General features: G+C 39.0%; 2 protein-coding genes across 2 annotated transcripts; one reads left to right on the top strand and one right to left on the bottom strand.

The window, feature by feature from the left end:
• Window positions 1-750: 750 nt before the first annotated feature.
• LOC133737563 (histone-lysine N-methyltransferase ATXR3-like) lies at window positions 751-6600 on the top strand. The gene is made up of 13 exons (XM_062165094.1): window positions 751-995; window positions 1172-2038; window positions 2616-2726; window positions 2809-2909; window positions 3425-3524; window positions 3613-3708; window positions 3878-4045; window positions 4132-4211; window positions 4297-4350; window positions 4635-4882; window positions 4966-5074; window positions 5167-5469; window positions 6003-6600. Exons 10-13 carry the CDS (start codon window positions 4647-4649, stop codon window positions 6216-6218), a joined length of 864 nt encoding a protein of 287 aa, XP_062021078.1. The 5' UTR covers window positions 751-995; window positions 1172-2038; window positions 2616-2726; window positions 2809-2909; window positions 3425-3524; window positions 3613-3708; window positions 3878-4045; window positions 4132-4211; window positions 4297-4350; window positions 4635-4646; the 3' UTR covers window positions 6219-6600.
• An 8482-nt stretch (window positions 6601-15082) lies between these two features.
• LOC133724923 (probable alpha,alpha-trehalose-phosphate synthase [UDP-forming] 7) lies at window positions 15083-19794 on the bottom strand. Its single transcript, XM_062151841.1, has 4 exons — window positions 19622-19794; window positions 16991-19053; window positions 16154-16427; window positions 15083-15737 (listed from the first exon to the last, which is right to left on the bottom strand). The coding sequence occupies exons 2-4, from the start codon at window positions 18967-18969 to the stop codon at window positions 15426-15428; spliced, it is 2565 nt and encodes an 854-aa protein (XP_062007825.1). The 5' UTR covers window positions 18970-19053; window positions 19622-19794; the 3' UTR covers window positions 15083-15425.
• Window positions 19795-22386: the final 2592 nt, after the last annotated feature.

The following is a 22386-nucleotide window of genomic DNA, read 5'->3' as shown; positions in this document are numbered from 1 at the left end:
AACAACTTGTCGAGATCTACATTGTGGTATAGTTAATTTTCAATATCAATATCGATTTAGTTTGAAGATTTGGGTTTTTGGGGATTTTTGGCCACCACCGTGGCCACTGTTTCCAGCAGTAGTTTTACATAGGGCTAGCCATTTGGGTTGAGTCAACTAATTTTCAGATCGAGCGGCCATATTCGAACCTCTCACCTCTTAGAGCAAGTCCACGCGTAGTCAAGAAATGTCAAGGCGTCGACCAGTCAAGTAACTGTTCACTGCCACTGGACATGAGTTTCCACCCGTTCTGTTTCTTGACCAGTCAGTACTGTTCGTTTTTCCACTGTTCATCGTTTTTAACTGTTTATTTTCACTGTTCATTGATGTGAGCCCTGGAAAAATGTATTGAGCTTATTGGAGATCATACGAGAAATTATTTAACAATCTCGACAAATGTTAAAGTGCTCGAGAATATTTTCAGAAATTTTCACAAGGTGAGATCCTCAATGTAAGAGTTGGATAATAAAGTACACGTTACGACGAGTTCATGAAAATTTTCGGAGAATTATTCGGATCACCGGGCTATTTTTCGAGGTTGTCCGAACTTTTGGAATTTTGGGAAATTAATTTAAGAAAGAGAAACAGGTGGCGTGATCCTAGCCATCCACCTTTTCCCACCGACGGATCCTAGCCGTCATTCATTAATGGGACACATCTATTTAAAGTGGCGAGTTGTGGGAAGAAACAGGAAAATTCGAGAGAGAGAGCTTGGTGCTCTCTGACCCGAGACGCAGCGCGACCCGGCAGGAAACCCGACAGGAAATCGCTCCTCCGGCCACTCCACGGCGGCGCGCGGACACCATCGTCTTTTTCTCGCCATCGCCAGCAACCCCTTGCCCTTGGATCATCCATGCACTGAACGGAAACGGAGAATCGACGGCGAGAAGCAACGACTGCCTCGGCGGTTCTGTGGTGTTTTCCGGCGACTCCGGTCACCGATTTGCTTGCATGTGGTATGGAAATTCATCCCCTCGTCATGCTCTACACGTTTGTTTAATTATTTTTCAATTCGATCGAGTTTTGACAAATGTGTTTCTGGGTTCTTTCTGTCTCCGTTACTGTTCCTCGCTGCCGGCGACTTCTCCGGCTTTTTGGGCTTCTCTCTCCTGACGTCGCTCGTTGATGTCAGCCACGGGGAGTCTGGGCCGACGTGGCAACCCGCCAAGCTGGGTCAAATTTTTAGTCATGGGCTTGCCCTTTTTCTTCGACCCAGTCAAGAAAATTCATACTTTGGCTGGTTAAGAACCAACCGGTGGAAGCTCCATTTTGCTTCTCCATGGTCACCACCTCACCAAATCTAGGTGAAGGCTGGTCAAGAAGCAACCAGTGGAAATGCTCTTACAAAACGACTAAAGTCTTAACTACTAGACCACAAGTTGACCTGTATATACAACTTTATATTGAATCTTCATATGCAATGTAAATAAAACAAAACAAACAGAACGAGGATTCATTAATTCTTTTTCATCAAATTCATCATCCTCTCTTTCATCATCAAATCCTTATCAATAATCTCAACATCCCAATAATCAATCTATCTATTCCTTGATCTTCATCCTCTAATTAATCTATAATTAATACATGGTACCCAACTCCAATTTCAGATTGGTTTAACTGCTTCATACCTGGCCACCTACATTTCGACACATGGCCGCATGGAAGGAAGACGTTCTCAATGAGTACACGAGGAATGGCCGAATGGGTGTTGCGTCCCTGACTCCATTAATTCAAATTTCAAGGACAAAACATTGAAGCATGGAGCCTCACTTTGCCTTTTCTGATGGAAATGACAAAACAAAGCCAAACTCAGATGTGACCCTTCACTGGGAGACACTTCACTGGGATCGGAACTGCTCCCATCTTCTATCCTTTGCGGCCTGTTGTCGAAGATATTCAGAAAACTACTATAGAGGTCTATAGTGATCGATGTTCAAACTGTGAGAGGGTATTTTGAAGGCCATATATAGACAGTGGCCGTGATGTTGCTTATAGAAAGGTAAATGTACATTATCCTGTGCTTTTTGATTTCTTACTTCCTGGATTTCTCCCATGCATGCCTTGAGGATGTTGTTTCTTTTGTAATGAACTGCTTTTAGTGTATCTGTTCCCAGTTGTTATCCTCAAGTTTGAACTCAGTCACTTTAAAAAAGAAAAGAAAAGGGTTTCTAAAGTCTATCACGTATGTCTGGTTTTGTGGGTGGGAAATTGCAATTATGAGTCATTTTAGGCAAACCAGGTTTCTATCTGATTCTTTCCTTGTCTTATTTTATGTACGATGTGCAAGATCTGATCTTTTTACGAGGGCATCTGACTTTAATTGTGTTCATCAATTAATGATAGTTGTACTTAATATTCTAGATGAAATGATTTCTTTTCAGTTCTTCTGATGTGAATTTTTGGTGTGGACAATTCCAATAAGAACCCCCCATACTGCAATCCTTGATGTTGTAGTGGGAAAATTTATCTTATAACGTGTAGTGAACTGCTTATTGTGTTTATTCTTTTAGAGTAAAGCAACTTCTTTGTTGATCCTGAGAATCCCTTCTTACCATACTTCAAAATGTTAATTGTAGGTGTATCCTGTTTGGAAATGGTATGAGAAGCAAGATGGGATTCGATCTCTGCAGAAAAATAGTAAAGATCCAGCTCCAGAATTTTACAACTTTTATCTTGAAAGGCCCAAGGTGCTTTATTGTTGCCCAAGTTCATAGGTAGTTACTGTTTGCTTTGCTGATTTGTGCCTGATCATTGATTGTTGTTTGGCAGGGTGATGCAGATGGGTATGATTTAGTTGTTGTCGATGCAATGCATAAAGCAACCTATGCAAGTAGAATTTGTCACTTGTGCCGACCTAATTGTGAAGCAAAGTAAGTTCCATTAAATTTGTTCTGTTAGTCATCGTACCGTCCTCGTCCCACCATGCATATAGGGAATTTTACAGAGCAGTACAAAGTTGTGATTTTGACTTGTAATTGTTACAGCCCCATGATATATGGTGCTGCATCTAGTTAAAAGTTCTTTGTTGCTACTTATGTTTTACAGTTACCTTTTGGCTTGTACGTACTTAGAGCTTTTGTACTTTATGATGTTTAGATTATTTTATACTTTGGTGTAAGAACAACTATCCATTTTAGAATATTTATTTTTTGAATATGCAGTTTTAGATTGCCGTTTCAATACAAATTATAGCACTGTGGTTAAGAACGCCTGAAATACAAATTAGATTGATGTATGCTATCAAGATATGTGTTATTAGCAGTTCTTTATGTCTTATATATATATACAAGTACCTATAGTAATCAATGGCATCCTAATCCTAGAATTTAGTCTGGCCAAACTTTGACTACTAGTTCTATAAACATTTACACTTTCGTGAATGCAGAGTTACTGCTGTAGATGGTCGTTACCAGATTGGAATCTACACTGTACGTAAAATTCAATACGGTGAAGAGATCACATTGGACTACAACTCTATTAAGGAGGTCTGACTCTTTTGCCGATGGGTCTCATGTGTTACTCGATTGCAATTTACATGACTGTATCTGACAATTGAAGTCTATTTTTTGACAGAGTAAGGAAGAATATGAAGCATCAGATTGTTTGTGCGGCAGTCAAGTTTGCTGGGGAGGTTACCTGAATTTGATAGGCGAAGGATCATTCCTGGAGGTATTAGAAAATCAAACCTGCACCTGTTAGGGGAACCAAGCTTTTCTTTTAACCTCGTTATATTGGTGCCCAAAGATGGCTGGTGCAACCAGTGTGAAGATTTAGTGATACACTTATCTCCTTTATATTTCTCATTCTAATTTTTATCCACGTCTTGTCTATTCATCAGGTGCTGAAGGATTGTCATAAAATTCTGAATTGTCATCGTCTAATGCTGGAAGCTTGCGAGTTAAATTCAGTATCTGAGGTGGATTCACTTGACCTGTGAAGGGCTGGTTTAGGCAACTGTTTGCTTGGTGGGTTGCCAGATTGAGTGATTGCATATTCAGCTTGTTTGGTATCCCTCCTGCTGCCTAATTCGCTCAGTTTTAATTTTGAAATCAACCGTCATTTATTTTGCTGTTGCTATTGTTTTGCTTGAAGGGGAGGTAAAGCACAACTTAAAAGAAAAGAACAATTATTGCTCAGATACATGTCGTGAGGTTGAGAAGAGTGATGCGGAGGTGAATCTCTCTCTCTCTCTCTCTCTCACATTCACATGTCTTTTATGGGTGACATTGGGTTATTATTGCTTATTGGTTGACACAGGCTGACGGTGTGTTCAAACAAAGGGTTCAGAGTTTGGCTGTTACTCTTGACAAGGTAATTGGCGTGCCATCATTTTTTGCCTATTTTGTTAAGTATATAATAGAAAGATTTATTGGGTGGGCTTGCTATACACTTATCAAAAAGAAAACATTGCATGAATTTGATATGGTGATTTTTAACTTGATGCTAGAGGATTTTGGTTAGGACTTTCTATACTGTTTGTGTCGGGGAGATAGTTAATGAAGCTTAATGTATATAACCTTTTTTATTATTTAGTTTATTTTATGGTTATCTATAGTATTATGTGTTCATGACTTTCTGGTTGGTGAAATCTACAGGTGAAGTATGTTATGTGCTCTGTATTTGGCAACCCAAAGAATGCTCCACCTCCACTGGAGAGGTTAAGTCCAGAAGCGGCTGTTGGCTTTCTATGGGAGGGAGAAGGATCATTTGTTGAGGAAGTCCTTCAGAGCATTGCTCCTAATGTGGAGGAACAATTGCTAAATGATTTCAAATCTCAAATGCCTACTCATGATCCGTCGGGTTCAGATGACATTTGGAAAGAACTTGAGGGTTTGTTACTATGGTAAGTGTATGCTTTTCTCATGCAATGTCTTGAATCTTTACCTTGTAAGTGGTGCTGACTCATGGGTTTTATTTCTTTGGAAGGTTGAGAGATGAGGTCAGGAATCTTCCAAGTACATGCACGTCTAAGCTTAACGCTGCTGCTGACTTGATCAATATTTATGCATGCAGAAGGAACTACATTAGAATACGGGTGAGGTTTTCTAATGAGAATCTCTCTTAAGTTTTCCAACTCAATTGTGCTCTACTGTTTTGAGTCAAAATCTTACTTCATTTTACTTTCAGGAATACAAACCAGTGAATTCACTGCCGGTATACATTAGTCCGCTTGACTTGGGGCCCAAGTACACTGACAAATCGGGGGCAGGTTTTCAGGAGTATTGCAAGACTTTTGGGGAGAATTATTGTTTATGGCAGCTAATTTTTTGCTATAATCAGCCTAATGCAGAGTCAGATTGTAGTATTGCTAGAGCAAGTAGGGATTGCTTATCATTACCTGATAACGATTCCTCCTATGCCGAGATTTCGGAACCTTCATGGCCGCTTGTGTATGGTCCAAAGGCTGTCAAATGTATGCTTTCGAGGGTGGTAAGTCTTTTTAACTTTTTGGTGCCTTTGAGTGTTGAAATAATATGTTATCAATCCCCCTCCTAACCATTTCTTGGTCAAGAGGTATCTTCTACAATGTTTGTCTTCATTTCTTTCAAAACTCCAGGACCACTTGTTTAAAAGGATTCATTTTTTTTTCTCTCATGTAAATAAATAGACGGCAGACTGTGATTATTGGTGGCTGAACCCATGTGTGAACATTGTAACTAACAGATCCTTTTCTTGCCGCTATATAGATCGGAACTTTACATACCAAGAAAACTAGTGTTCTTTCTTAACCAACAGCTTCTACTTGCTTTGTTTCATTACCTTCTGTCTATATCATAACTTCTCAACTTCTGTTTAAATAAGGTGTAATGAGGAAGTTAGTTTTTGATGTTTTGTTTAAGAGTAAAGCATGCACATTCTTGATGATGAGTATTTACTTCTTCAATTTTACTTTTATCTCATATTTTGTGAATTTCCTCTCTTGTTTTTACCATAAATGCAACTCTTCAAAATTTCAAATGCAGGATGTGTCAAATACCAAGGACGGAAAGGCACAGATGAAGGATGAAATTGGAGAAGGGACAGAAGTTGAGGTTTCCAGTGATGAAGATGGATTTCAAGGCTCATGGTTTGCAGCCATTGTTGTCCAGGTATTGGGGAAGGTCAAATTTGTTGTTCAGTATAAGTGCTTAAAAACAGATGATGGTAAAGAGTTCTTGACAGAAGAGATTGATGCATAGCACATAAGGCCTTATCCGCTTGCAGTTGTTATGGTTGATTGTTATAGCACAATCAACCATAACAACTGCAGACAGACAATGTCTTATGTGCTCTGCTTCAATCTCTTATGTCAAGAACTCTTTACCATCATCTGTTTTTAAGCACTTATACTGAACAAGAAATTTGACCTTTCCCAGCACCTGGACAACAGTGGCTGCAAACCATGAGCCTTGAAATCCATCTTACTGAACCAGGAGTTATGGGGGGCGATTTGCAATCATACTGAACTCAGTACGTCACAGATGGGCACATATAATAACCTTATATTTGACAATAAGTTAATTTTATTGATTACACACTGATTCAAAATGTATGAAAATGCAATAACAATGGTTAATCATACTCGTCGGAACCCATTATCAAATGTATGATGAATTAGTACTTCCCTTGGTTAGCTAGGAACTTGAGGGAGCTTTTGGCATAGAAATTTAACCCAATCTCTTAAGGAATTTTTGCATGTTTCCAAAAGCACCATGGTGGTTTATCTTGTTTCCTCGTTAACTGGGACTACTGCATCCACCGCCTTGAACCTCTTTGTCGAACCACCTTCACCACATCAGTGTCATGCTTTCTACCACTTAACCTTGAAGTTTGAAAATCCACACCCTCCATTCACAACACCATGCCCATCTTTATTTTTTCACCATTGGTTCTTTTGCTTTATCCCTCAGCGCAACAACCTCGACCTTGAGTCTGACACCCAACAACTCGCAAGGTCTGCAATTTGAACAAATATGACACCCAGCAACTCGCAAGGTTGCAAATTGAACAAATCACACAGGGTGTCAGGTATCTCCTCTAAAAAGACAATTATGTGATAAATCAAGATACCTTAAGTGCATCAATCCACCAATCTCCTTTGCAAGTTCTCTGATGTAATTATTACTTAAATTTAATGTCTTAATGCTTCTCATCTGTATAATTAACTCAGGGCCAATTTTAGTAATTTTGGATTCGAAAGTTGTGAGGGTACGCAAATTTCTATATTAGCAAGAGAAACAGAAAATGAACCCTCAGGTGCATACTTCAAGGTCAAATGATGAAACTTATCACTCGGTACCTCAATTCTCTCATTAGCAGTGTTAAACTCCATATAGAAACATACATTTTTGCACAGAAACTGCAAGAAATCATGTGCAACATCATGCATTTTGCAACTTTATGTATTGTCGTCCTTATCACTCATAAAATCTTGGAAGAAAGACCGCATTACTAATTCATCAAAATATGTTTGACCTATTATTTCATTTTCTTTGTTGCTTCCCTTAACATCCGGATAATCTTATGACAGCTACAACTTTATTAATCCATCTTTGTCAATCACATAATCTTTTGGGAAGATATCACAATATAAAAGACAATGTCTTATTAACGAGCTCAAATCATAGTAACTTGGTAATAAGGGTTGAAAAGCATGTTGCTCAAACTCTTGACTCCCAAATCTTACTATTCAAAACACCTTGCCCTTCTCTCAATGTTTTCTTATGGTGCATTAATTGGGCTACCTAAAGTCTTTACAGCAAGTGGCAAACCTTTGCACATTTTGACAATATCATTAGCGATAGCTTCAAACATTCTAGATTCGTTTCTTCCCCTATCAGTGAATGCAATGTGATAGGACAATGACCAACAATTTTCTTAACTTGACTCCTTCAATAGGATCATGGGACTGAATGCTCCAATCATGATAGCAACCCCCTCATTTTGTGGTGTCACCAATATTCTACTGCCTATAGCCCCGTTAAATAAAGATCTGTTTAATTGTTTCCACCCACTAAGATTTGGATTCCATAGATCATCTAAAACAATGAGAAATTTCTTTCCCTCAATCAATTGATGTATGCATTGCAGAAGAATTTGAAACTCATTTGAATTTGGGGTACTAGTACTACCAGAACTTCAATGATGGCTTTGTAAACTTTGATCTCGTTAAGAGGGTCTGAGACAGAGACCCATACTCTTGTCAAAATAAGCCTTGACCTTTTCATCATTATAGACTAGTTGGGAAAGTGTTGTCTTTCCAGTTCTTGACTATTTGTAGTCAACAACTTGGTAAAATATTCTTTTCGTTTTCTCGACCAAATACTATATCAACAGGGGAAGAAAGTTTTAGTTCAAGTTGTTCTATAAGTCTCTTTTCAGGTTTGAAAGCTATAATTTTTTCTCTGACTGGCAATCAAAATGAACTCTTCATTTAGTTCTTTTATCCTGACATCAATATCCATGCGGCGATGAAGTACTCGATTGACTTACCAAAGAGAAGCAAGAGAAAGGAATGGAGAAACATACCTACTTCTTGGTAACAATGCCGTCTTCACCTCCATTTCCTTGTTCCTCCATTCGTCTCTTTTGAACTTCAGTGCTCCACTCATCCAACACATCTTCCATCTCGTAGCAAAGTTGTGTCAGATTATTCAGCCAAAGCCTCACACTGTCCTCCCTTAGTTGTCTGCTCTCAGCATCCTCAAGCACAGTTTTAACAACTTAAAGATTGCGGGTGATGTTTGCAGCTTCTTTGTCAACACCTATGACTGGTCTCAGCTCTCTTTCAACCTTGTCAAGGGTAATGGAAGCTAAACGCAGTAGGAGAAAGTCAACTAGAGCTTAGCCAAAATGTTCCTGATGTAGTAAGTTTGAAACAGAATTGAGAGTGAAAAGAGAAAATGATAGGTATACTAATTGAACTAACAAATGCAGAATGCGGCTTTCTATGGTCTTTGCTGTACCACTTTACATAGACTTGATTATCTTAGGTCCTTCCAGTGGGATATTTGCCATAATGCACATCTGGCTTGATACATCTGTTGGCCCCATTCTAGATAAATACATGCATCTAGGCCTCCGATCTTTGGAGGCTTCCGATTATATACCATTGTTTGAATATCGATCTCTTAGAAACTACTTATACCAAAATGCTTCGTTAGTCCAGTAGGCAAGACCGCATGGACAATTAAGAAGAATGTTTAGTGTGTGGTTTTTTTTATTACTTTTTCACCTAATTTTTTTTTAGTTCTTTCATTCGAGGTCATGATTAATAGAGCCTCATTCAAATTTTAAGACCTGTCTTGATAATTATTAGTGTGCACGCAATTGTTTACACAGTAACCTTATAATTGTTTTTAGCACTTGCAAAACATAAGAAGTTTGACTTTTATATATATATATATATATATATATATATATATATATATATATATATATATATATATATATTTGTGCTTGGCCCAGACTCTAGGTTACTTGCTCTAGTTGTAATAGAATTTTTATTAGAGATAATCTCGGAGAATCTTAGTAGATATCCAATCAATATACGATTATGTTTCCATGTACAACTCTATTTCTATGCTTGTAATCCTCCATATAAAGAGACCCCTATTATCAATGAAAACACAGCAAATTCTCTCTCAAATATCGATTCCCTAAAACACGTTATCAACACGAACCCCTAACCCTGAAACCCTAAAATCGTAGTCTTCAAACCCTAGTAACCATCGCCACATATATTGAAGCCCTCAATGCCAGGAGTCCAGAACCGGCGGCGCCACACCCAGAGCCTGCCAGAAAAATACCAAATTGGCCCCCAGAAGAAGCAAAAGGTCCCTTGCCCGGTTCGAACCCTTCCAGTCCGCCTCCTACCGTCATATTTTGTCATCGTCGGCGACTTTACTCCAGATTCTAGGAATAGGAAAAATATTTCCTGGAGTCGGCTTTAAAGTTCCCGAGCCGGCCACCAGAACAGCTGCACCCTTGAACCATTGCCTGTTCGTTGTTCCAGCCTTAATTCCTTTCTTCTAGCTTGCCCAGCCCAAGAGAGAAGGAGGCCCGCGACCTACATCAGCAGAAAAGAAAAAAAAAAAACGAAATGGACCGACCCAAAGGAGACGCGGCCCACTGCAAAAGAAAAGAAAAAAAAAAGGAAGCAGCCCGTCGGCCCATAGACGCGACCTGGCCCACTGACTCTACAGGCCACCTCCGGTGATTTTCCTGCCACCTCCAGCGACTTTCCGGTGGCTTTTTCGGGCCAAATTTTCTGGCGACCTATTTCGAGGTATTTTTTTTTACTAAAAGTTCCAGTTTTTGAGTTTTTATTCAATTTCTCTTCTTTTTCTCGGGGACTTGCAAACTCCATTCTTCTACCCTCTTTCTTCTTCATAGGAGAGACCAAAAGCCGAACTGTGGGGGTTAGTGCTCACTTCAAGCTTGGAGCTTGTAGAGTCCTCCAAACTTAGAGTTTGTTGAGAAGTTTTGATCGACCACAAACACATCATTGGTTCGATCTAATCCAATACCTCTTGGAATCAGATTTCTTAGAAGCGACTACGCTTAGAAATCCCTAATTTCTTAGAAGCGACTACGCTCAGAAATTTTATTGTTTTCGTGGTAGCATTTTTCGCTCCGAAACTAACCTTAATCTTTTGTTGTTTTTCAGGATGAGTAACCTGAACAAGTTGAACTTTGTTCCACTGGAGACAACAGGCGCAGGATACCACAAGTGGGTCCGTGATGTGCGCTAGCATCTTAAGGCTGATGGGATCCTAGATACGATCTAAGAGCTAAGTCAGAACGTGCTTACTCCTTAACAAGTTACTGCTTTTTAAGCGAATAGAGCTACTAGAGAGGCAAATGAAGCTAAAGCCATAATTCTCATGACAAGACACATGAATGACGCGCTTCAGAATGAGTACCTCAATGAAGAGGACCCTAGAAAGCTATGAGTAGAACTCGAGCAGCGGTTTGGCAACGTTCGTGACTCCCTGCTTCTAGATTTAGAAGTGAGATGACATAGCTAGCCTCCGCTTCTGTGATTTCAAGTCCGTACTTGACTACAATTCTGAAGCCCTTCATATCAAGTCTTTGATGGAGTTCTGTGGCAAGACCATCACTAATACGATATTGATCGAGAAGATCGACTCTCTCTATCTTCCCCGTCTCTGCACTGATGATTGCAAAGAATTATCGGATTGATGTAAATGCAGGACGCATCACAAGGTTTCATGAGTTTATTGGTGCCATGAACGTAGCTGAGAAGCATGAAAATATCCCTGTGAAGAACTATAATTCTAGATCCGTGGGAACCAAGTCTATTCCGGAGTCTAACTATAGTCGCGCCCCCAAGGGAGGATGCAAGGAGCGAAAAGCTAGGGATGATTCTGGACATTCTGGTCCATATTCTCGCCCTAAAGAGGAAGGTAACCGCCAAGATAGGCGTGCACAGAACCGTGGAGGTCAACGTGTAAAGAGAGAGAGGCAGAGCCTCCAGCTATGGTGGTGGCGCCACCAAGAAAAATAGTCTTCCCCAACGCGCACCTAAAGCACCTCGATCAAGGGAGCCTGACCATAATGATGCTTGTCTTCGGTGTGGAGCGTTCAGACATTGAGCCAAAGCATGTAGAGTATCCCAGAATGTTGCAGACGCGTACAAGGCGTATCGTGAAGCAAGAGAAGCACATTGCATGGAGCAAGAAGATCAAGATGACGATCTCGCTCTTAGGGTAGAAGACTTCTAGGGCCAAGAGACTGGCGATTTTGATCAAGTCTTTTTATTTTCCAAGAGATATAGGCAATTGCCATATTTTTGTAGTAAATGCCAATGGTTTAGTCTTTCTTCAAATTAGGCTCATCCAAAGTAAGTGTGATGTATATGAAGGTTTTGAGATTAGTGGTACTTAAGCGAGCCTAGCTCCACCGATATCTTTCTACTCACCTAGTCACATTTGCTTTGGAGTTACCCAAAGAAGTTAGACGAATGCCATTGTTTTGCATTAGCTAGTTTATTGGATTAGATTTTCTTTGGCTCAAGAGACAATGATGTAATTTCGTTTGGCTTATTAATAAAAGTTGAGTTCCGGAATGGATTCTGGAGAACTATAATGTCTTGCGGATAGTGCGACTACGCACACCATTCTCTGCCCTAGGCAATTATTCTTAGAGATGTTGCCTACATATTCCTCTGTGACTACGATTGCTGGGCCATCAGGTTTAGTTCAAGGATATGGAATGGCCCAATTCCTTTTGCCAAATGGCCCATTGATTAATGTCACAGAAGCTCTCTATGCTTCTAAAGCAGATCAAACCTTATTGAGCTTTAAAGATATCAGAGCCAACAGATTCCATATGGAAACGCATACTGAGAACGAAAAAGATTTCTTTGCATTACCTCTAATGATTGCGGACGAAAGCGCATCTTAGAGAAGCTTATGTGTCAATCTAGTGGACTTTATGTCACTACAATTCGACCTATTGAATCCAACAATGTAATAAGAGAAGATCTCTTGGATTCTGACACATATTGGCTTTGGCATGACCGACTAGGGCACCCTGGTCGTGATATATCAGCTCCGTATACTAAAGACTTCACACAGACATCCATTCTTCAGAGTGAGAAGAAGCAAGAATCGAAAATTGATTCCTGGACTTAGCAAGACCACAACAATTGCAGCATCTGGCGCTGCAGCCGTCTTGGGGCGCCATAGGGCCGCCCAAGTCCCATGTGATGACGCCATCATTGGCGCCAACCATAAGCATGACGCCATGAGGCACAAACAAAACCTTTGATCATCGATACTCAAAATCTGTCACATGAGAATGTTCCGGATTATGGTAATGTCCAAGAGACATCTTTGGGGGACGCCTCAATGTCAGAACCTATCCCTGAGAATGTAGAGATCTCTGTAAATTACACTAGTGTACATGAGACGTGGGAGCGAAACTACATCATCATAGATGATGTATTCGCCTATTCTGTATCGTGTGAGATTATTGAGACCGATGACATCGAAGCAAGCTCCGTTGAAAATCAGTTGGTCATAAATGGGTATTCGTTAGAAAGTTTAATGAGAGAAACAAGATTGTACGGTACAAATCTCGCCTTGTGGAGCAAGGCTTCTCACAACACCATGGAATCGACTACTAGGAGACATATTCTTTCGTAATGGACGTTATTACGTTCCGCTACCTTGTCAGTTTGGTAGTTTCCGAAAAACTGAACATGCAGCTTATGGATGTGGTTACTGCGTATCTACATGGAGATCTAGATACAGAGACTTATATGAAAGTTCAGGATGGACTTCAGTTACCCAAGTCAAGTGGCTCTAAACCACAGAGCGCACTTGCAATAAGATTAAAACGCTCACTATATGGATTGAAGCAATCCGGACGGATGTGGTATAACCGTCTAAGTGACTACTTGATTGGGAAGGGATATGTTAACAATGAACTGTGCCATGTGTGTTCATAAAAAGAACAAGTTTCAGATTTGCAATAGTAGTGGTTTATGTTGATGACATGAACATAATTGGCATCCTTAAAGAGTTAAGGGAAACTGCTGAACACTTGAAATCCGAGTTTGAGATGAAAGATCTTGGGAGAACATAGTTTTGCCTCGGTTTGGAACTTGAGCACCGTGAAGATGGTATCCTGATTCATCAATCAACTTATACCCAAAAGATGCTTAGGCGTTTAAATACTGATAAAGTTAAGCCTTCAGGCACCCCAATGGTCGTCCGTAGTCTTGATCCAAAGAAGGATCCATTCCGTCCAAAAGATGACGACGAAGATGTGCTAGAGGCAGAAGTGCCCTACCTAAGTGCAATAGGCGCATTATTGTACTTAGCTCAATGCACAAGACCAGACATCTCTTTCGCCGTGAACTTGTTAGCCAGATATAGCTCTGCGCCAACACGATGCCATTGAACTGGTGTTAAAGATATCTTTTGATACCTAAGTGGTACGATTGATATGGGCTTGCTCTATCCCTACAGAGAGACGATGGATTCAGACCCATTATATGTCAAGAACGCCACCAACAGTGGTCTGCATTCCCTCTCCCGATCCCAAAATGACACAAGTGTTTTGGAAGGTTTTGCTGATGTTGGGTACCTCTCTGACCCATAAAAATGTCGTTCCCAAACTGGTTATGTGTTCACCATGGGTAAGACCGCGATATCTTGGAGGTCTACAAAACAGACCATAGTCACTACTTCTTCGAACCATGTAGAGATTATTGCTATTCATGAAGCAGTTCGTGAATGTATATGGCTTAGATCCATAGTTACGCATGTTCGAAGCAATTGTGGTCTGAAGTCTACTACAGATGATCCTACCAGCATTTATGAGGATAATGCTGCTTGCATTGAACAAATGAAGCAAGGCTACATCAAGGGCGACAATACCAAGCACATATCGCCTAAGTTTTTCTATAATCAGCAACAACATAAGCTCCTCAAGATTAGAGTAAACCAGGTTTGATCTGAGGACAATGTGGCATGGCAGACTTGTTTACTATGTCACTGTCCAAATCCACGTTCGAGAAACATGTTGCAAGCATTGGTTTGCGAAAGTTATCTGAACTCCCATGATCGTAGTCATCAAGGGGAGTCGCAGGCATTAGGGGGAGATGTCTACATGTTGATCTCGAAATGTGAAGGGTGTATTGTGCTCTTTTTCCGCTTCGACCGAGGTTATTTTTGTTCCACAGAGTTTTTATTACTCGGCAAGGTGTTTATGAGACAACAAGATGAGCACCATGTTTGGGCGACACAAGGGGGAGTGTTCAAGTAAATTCAGATTTTGTGTCTGACCCAAACTCTAGGCTACTTGCTCTAGTTGTAATAGGGTTTGTATTAGAGATAATCTCGGAGAATCTTAGTAGATATCCAATCAATGTACGATTATGTTTCCATGTACAACTCTATCTCTATGCTTGTAATCCTCTATATAAAGAGGTCCTATTATCAATGAAAACACAGCAAATTCTCTCTCAAATATCGATTCCCTAAAACAATATATATATTATATATTTTGTCTTGGCACCAGTTAACTCTTATCAAGGTAAGATATAATAGTCAACATCTGGAAAAAAAAAAGCAGAAGAAACAAAATTGGATTTTAATTCTAGATGATGAATACGATGATCTTACGACCGGATAGATGATCCCCTGAGATATTCACCACCCTACCACCCATGCTTCCATTTTCTTTTGAATATCAACTCTGGCCTTGTCTGTTAAGAAACTATATACAGAGAGATAGAGAGAAGCAATATAGGAAAATCTACTCACTTGTAACTCTAGGATCCATACCCTAAATATAAGATGCCTTCTGCCTAATCTATTCAAGAAGGTAGTTTCTTATTGAGAAAAGAAAACGAAAGCAATGGACTGAAACGTTCACGGATCGCTCTCATATCCTATGTCAGTGGGTGGCAAAGTATCAAAGGCTTCAGCAAGAGATTCAAGCATGGTGATCACTTCAGTTGTGTCGTCCAAGTAATATGTAGCCTTGCTTGGCTTTTGTCCAACTGTGCAAGCAAAAACTGCAGGATTGGGGGAAAGAATGTCTTTCAACTTCGCATGGCCAAATATCTCAAACATGTCCTCATCGGATCTGTCATCACCAATACAAAGAACAAAGTCTGCATGTTTTCCATTCTCAGCCATTGATGTGAAAATCTTCTCTGCAACAAGCCCTTTACTGACTCCCTAAAATCATAAATAAGCAAACGAAAGTGAAAAAAAAAAAAAAATGTAAGTACTATCTAGTTGTTGCACTCCCAAAAGATATAAATACAAATCATTAACTTGGTACATCAAATAAAACACACCAAGTAGAATCGTGACAAATTATGGAAACTCAAATATTTATATATTGAATGGAAACAATAGACCAATCAGTAACAGGGAGAAATGTAAAAAAAAAATTTGTGGAATGTAGCTGGGTAAAAAACTACATGTGGGAAGAAATAAATTACACCATGAATTACCAAAAACAAAGGATAACAAGCAGAGACCCTAAGAAAAAGTTTTTGTTAAAAAATTGTCTTAAGTTTCTCCTCGAGATAGTTTGGCAAAATGTAACCGTTTCATAGAATTGCAGAAGTTGAGGTTCATGAATGTACCTGAGGCTTGACGTCTACAATAAACTGACCCTTCTTGACAGCAACAGGTTCATTTGCCAAGACACTTTCTAGATGATCCAACATCTCCTTTGCCTGGGAGGACCCGAACCCTGGGTCTGCATCTCGATATTGCCAAACCATAGCACTTTCCTTAATTTCTATAGAAGAACCATCAGTAGCCTCAGTATACAATTTCATTACTGGTTCAGCAATTTTCATCCAGCCAAACCCAAAACTCTGCTGACAGATTTCCCATTCCTCATTTTGTGACCATCTGAGAAGTTGCATAAATTAGTGTTACAATTTAATAAAAACAAAAGGTTGTTTTAAGCACAATCTACTAGCAGACTTATTTAGCACCACTTGACAGTAAAATCCCCATCTCCAAACCAGAGACATTAATTTCACTATTGCAGTCTTACTACCTCATTCATCCTTGTTTTTGAATTATTGGCAAAAACACAAGCTAACTTAGAAATTGTACCATGCCGCATGTTATTTTGAGAAGTCTCCACAAATAGCCCTGTTGAGAAAGGACCAAGAAATTTTCCCTTTTGCCAGACTGATCTAAAGTTTTAAACATAACTTTTGATGCCATGTATAGAAGTACGCTAATCAATTTCAATTCATAATTTTTTTTTTCTCAACAGAAAATTCATGTTCAAGTTTTGTTATTTTATAAAATAAAAATGACATATAATATTACAGGTAGTGCCCAAATTAATAAGTATCTACATAAGTGTGTATGATGGCTGTGTCTGTGTGTGTGTGTGTGTGTGAGAGAGAGAGAGAGAGAGAGAGAGAGAGAGAGAGAGAGAGAGAGAGAGAGATGAAAACCTCAAGAAGTATCCATGTTCTGCTGCAATTCCAAGCCTCTGGCATGGAGAAAACCACTTGCTTAAGCTCTCTCTCCCTCTACCAGTGACGATGAAAACTGTATTTTTTTGGTCGGCACAGAGCGTGTTCATAATTGAGATTACCTTCTGACTAGGGGACTTGTCAATTGAGTGCTGGGGCATTACAGTACCGTCATAATCCAACATAATGGTTCTAGTGTTTGCTCCTTTGTAAGCCGTTACAATAGCATCAATTGAAAGCTTTTTGAAATTAGGATCAAGTGCCACAACTCTGAATCCAAAGCCAAAACCAATTCCCCAACATCTTCTCTTAAAATGGTCTGCACAAGTTCTCTGCATGTCTTGCAAGAAACTGCGGGACCAATAAGCCACATCGTGCGTACTAATATACCGGTAATGCTTCTCGTGCCGTAATTGTTTCTCTGAATCTTCCATTGATATAGCAACATTCATTGCCTCTGCAGTTGCTTCAACATTCCATGGGTTAACACGGATTGCCCCACTAAGAGATGGAGAGCATCCAATAAACTCTGACACCACTAACATGCTCTCCTTTGGGCCATCAAAGTTTGAGCATGATTTGGAACCAGATATTCCTTGTCTACAGACAACATATTCGTAGGGAGTAAGGTTCATCCCATCTCTAACGGCTGTCACAACAACACACTCAGCAATGTTGTAATAGGAAACTCTCTCACTAATAGAAACTGGCCTGTCAATAATGATTATAGGTTCATAGCCCGGTTTCCCAAATTCTTCATTTATCTTCCGGCAGTTTTCTTGTATTTCTTCTCGTATTTCCTCTAAATCTATCACTTTACCTCTAGCAGGGTTTACAATCTGGACTAGCACAGCCTTTCCCTGCCAGTTAGGATGTTGCTTGAGCATCTGCTCCATTGCTAAAAGTTTCAAATTAATACCTTTGAAAATGTCCATATCATCTACACCAAGAAACATTGTTTTCCCTCTGAATTTTTGTGCAAGCTCTCTCATAGTACAATCTTCATCTGCAATTTGCATCACCGACTCTATCCAACCCATATGAACTCCAACTGGCATAATCTTGATCCTAATAGTCCTTCCATAATATTCCAATCCTAAGTAGCCTCTCCTTGACTGATATATCAAGCCCAACATCCGGCTACAACAAGTAAGGAAATGACGAGCATAGTCAAAGGTGTGGAAACCAATAATATCTGAATTGAGTAAAGCTTTAAGTATTTCTTCTCTTACAGGAAGAGTTCTATAGATCTCAGATGAAGGAAATGGGCTGTGAAGGAAAAATCCCATCCTAACCCGACTAAAACGCCTCCTCAAGAAGGTTGGCAGCACCATCAAATGGTAATCATGAATCCAGATATAATCTTCATCTGGGTTTATAAGCTCAACCACTTTTTGAAAAAACAACTTATTAGCTGAAATATATGCTTCCCACAAAGACCGATCAAATCGACCTCCTTGCTCAGCTGAAAAGGGCATCATGTAATGAAACAATGGCCACAAATGTTTCTTGCAGAAACCATCATAGAATTTAGTCAGAATATCAGGCGGGAGAAAAGTTGGAACACACTTGAATTCATCAAGTAAGACATGTGATACATCCTCCTGGTCAATAGGATCAACATGAACCCTCAATGACCCTACATAAAGAACCTCCATGTCATCTGGCAGACCATCCTTAAGTTGCAAAAGCAAAGAATCCTCATTCCAACTGAAATTCCACCCGGTATTATCCCCTCTTCGCTTTGCTTTCAAAGGAAGCTGGTTTGCAACAATAATCACCCGATCTGAAGATATCGAGGATGGTTGATCAGATGACACACTGCGTGCTTGATCATCCTCAAGATCTGACAAATTTCCCGGAGCTGTGTTCACCCTTGGCATCCTTTTCCTTCTCCCCTCCATTGTAGGGAAGTTCCCTGATGCCAAATCTAAAAGATTTATGTACGACTTTGACATTTTTGATTTTTTTTCAGCCTTTTACAACTGGACAACCTCACAAGAGACACTTTATTCCACTTCAGAATGAAAATATCAGGCAATCTGTATATAACAAACCAAATTCACATCAGTACAGAAAAACAATCCTGATCTTTTGAACATATATATGAAATACAGTTGAACTAACTAATTACTAATCAAACAGAGTCATGCAGTGAAAATCAAACACATAAGACATTCCGAAAAGAAAAAAGACTCCAAAAATAGTAGGATTAACTGATACATTCAAAATTTTTTTCCTCACTGTTCTCTATATATTCTCAGCTTGCCAAATAAAAGAAGCCCAAGATCCTTTTCCCTCTTAATATTCTCAACAACCCTCATTTTTCCACAGAATGTAACAAACCAATCAAATCATATGCACTTAGATACCGCATTCAGATCTATCTGAACCACAGAACCACCACATTTGTACAAGAATCAAATAGTAACAAAACCAAACACCCTCCAAGATCAAAATCAAAATGCTCTCTGTGACACTTAACCAACCAAGAAAACATGAAATCTAAAACATAGCCATATCGTGAAAGGGCACAAAGACCATGACTCATTTCTCAGAAACCCATAATCTTACAAGAAGACTATAATTATGAGCAAAACTGAAACTGACCTCTGTATTATTAAGGGCAATGAGAAATGAAGCCTTTATTTAGAAGGCGAAGAATTTCAGAAGAGCACTACCTAGGGTTTGAATGTGTTAGGGTTTGGTTCTAAATCATGTATAGGAATCTGCATTGTTCCCAAATTGAATTCAGAAAATTAGGGCTCTGAGAGAATATGAATAGCCAGAGAATTAATTAGGTGAAAAATTAATGAAAAAAAAAGATTGACCTGCGGATACAAATTTGCTGCCCACCTTAATTGGGATGGGCAAATACCTACCTCATAAGAAATTGCCACATGTATCTTAGGAACTAACCATAGTTACATACAAATATTTTGAAAATAAATAAGTTTTATACCTATTTCAAAAAAAAAAGTTTTATACCTTCTTCTACCTCCAGAAACTAACTGCCAAACCCAGAAAAAGTGCACCCAGAAATGGTGATGAAGAATATTTAAGTTCATGAGATGAAAACACGTAGGAAAAAAAAATAATGAAAATCTGAACCTCAGATCCCACACTCACCTCAACTACGGCGTCGAGCACTTTCTCCAATCTTTGTTTTGATTTTGATTTTGATTTTGGGATTGCATTTACCTGCATTTTGGTTTATATCATATTCAAATTGAGTTCCTCTACATGCAAGTTTTCATCCAACTTAGGAATTGCTAACTCATTTTCAACCTAGTTGTCTTCCTCTTGGTTTGAACTCATTATCTCTTCAAATTGGAGAACAACTCTATAAAAGTTCCTTTCAACGTAGAAATGAGTTTCTGTCAATTTGGATTTTAATTTCTAGGTTTATATCAAGATGGAAGAGAATAAAAATTGGAGTTTTATTGGGTGTGAATTCAGATACCCATATGTTGGTGCGGAAAAATTCACTAGAAAATTCCCTCACCTACTTCTTCTGACTAGAGCGGGAGTGAACGTTTCGCTTATGGGGAATTGATGTGCAACCTTCATAATCGGGATCTGAAATGGAGCCAATCTAATTTTAAATGAAGGATGAAGGAAAAGCTCCACAAATGATTCTTGGGTGTTTTGGATAACAATGATAACGGTGGTGGTCGGGTGATTTGTTGATTGTGATGGGTTTATCAGAGAACAGTCTTTCGAAGTTATTAGTGTTACAGAAACTTGTTCTCAAACTCTTAAAAAAATGAGATATCCAAAGACCTTGCCTAATATGATCTTCAAGTAGAAAATATGCGTTGCCAAGGTTATGATGGTGCTAGCAACATGCGGGGTGAATTTAATGGTTTACAAGCTTTGTTTCGTCAAGAGTGTCCATATGCATATTATGTGCATTGCTTTGCTCATTGCTTACAATCAACTTTAAATGCTGCAGCTAAAGGAGTGCATGATATTTGACAATTTTTTTCAACTCTAAATGTGATTGTTAATTTTGTTGATTCTTCAGCAAAACGGCATTCAGCATTATTAAGAGTTATTAGAGAACAAGAAGTTGCAGATTTATTGGCTGCAGGTACCCTTGAGACAGGTACAGGGGCTCATCAGACTTGCACTTTGCAATGAGCAGGGGCTACTCGTTGGGGTTCACATCTTCGCTCTAGTTGATCAAGTTATTTGGAGCTACCCGAACAACTCTTGCAGATTTGGTTGCAAATGGAACAAATAAATTACAAGGAGAAGCAAAGAATGTAGGTAAAGCTATGAAGGGCTTTGATTTTGTGTTTTGCTTGCTTTTGATGCATGATGTCATGAAGATTATTGACTTTCTTTGTCAGGCATTGCATAAAAAATCCATAGATATCTTGAATGCTCTAAATTTTCTTTCAATAACAAAATCAAAACTTCAAGATATGAGAGAAGATGGTTGGGATGATTTGATTATGAGGGTTGAATAATTTGTTGTAAGCATGATATTGTTATGCTAGATATGTCTGCTCCTTACAAAAAAGGTACAGAGCGGGCTTGTGAACAAAATATTGCAAAGGAGCATTATTATCTGGTCAATATATTTAATGCTGTAATAGACTTTCAGTTGGCAGAGCTGGATAGTAGATTTACAGATAAGTCATTGGAGCTTCTTGTTCTTAGTGCGACATTTGATCCACGTGATAATTTTCAATCATTCAGAGCTGAAGATGTTTGCAATCTTGCTTTGAAGTTTTATCGATCTTATTGATTTTTCATCATCTGATATGCTTGCTCTAGATATGGAGTGTGGGTATTTTCTAACATATATTCAAAGGGATCCAAGATTTGCCAAGACTAATTTTGTGTCTGATTTGTATCAGCGATTAGTTGAATCAAGAAAGTCAGCATTCTTTCCTATTATTTATACATTGATCTGTCTTGTGTTGATTCTGGCAGTTTCTACAGCAACAACAGAGAAAGCATTTTCATCTATAAACATCATCAGAAAAAACTTCGAACTAAGATGGAAGATGACTTTCTTGATGCTTCGATGGTTTTCTACATTGAAAAAGAATTTGCTGATAGTGTTGATAATAATTCTGTGATTGTTGAGTTTGAAATGAGTGGGCCTCAGAGGACACGATTCAGTTAGTTTTTATTGTTTTACTACAATTTTATGCTCAAAACTTTTAATTTAAGGGGTTTTGGTTTTGTGTCCCCCCTGTTATATGTTTTGAATGATAATAGTAAAGGTGTGAGGATGAGCCTCCCATTGAGTTCCAAACCTCAAAAGAAAAAAGAAAGAAAAAATTAAGAGCTTGCAAAATTTTTATGCACTTAAATCCAGCCCACCCTATATTCAGATTCTGGATCCGCCCTTGGTGGTG

Source organism: Rosa rugosa, chromosome 1 (assembly GCF_958449725.1).
Source record: "Rosa rugosa chromosome 1, drRosRugo1.1, whole genome shotgun sequence".
NCBI lineage: Eukaryota > Viridiplantae > Streptophyta > Magnoliopsida > Rosales > Rosaceae > Rosa > Rosa rugosa.
The sequence above is the reverse complement of the archived record's forward strand: the minus strand, read 5'-3'. Positions and strand labels throughout refer to the sequence as shown.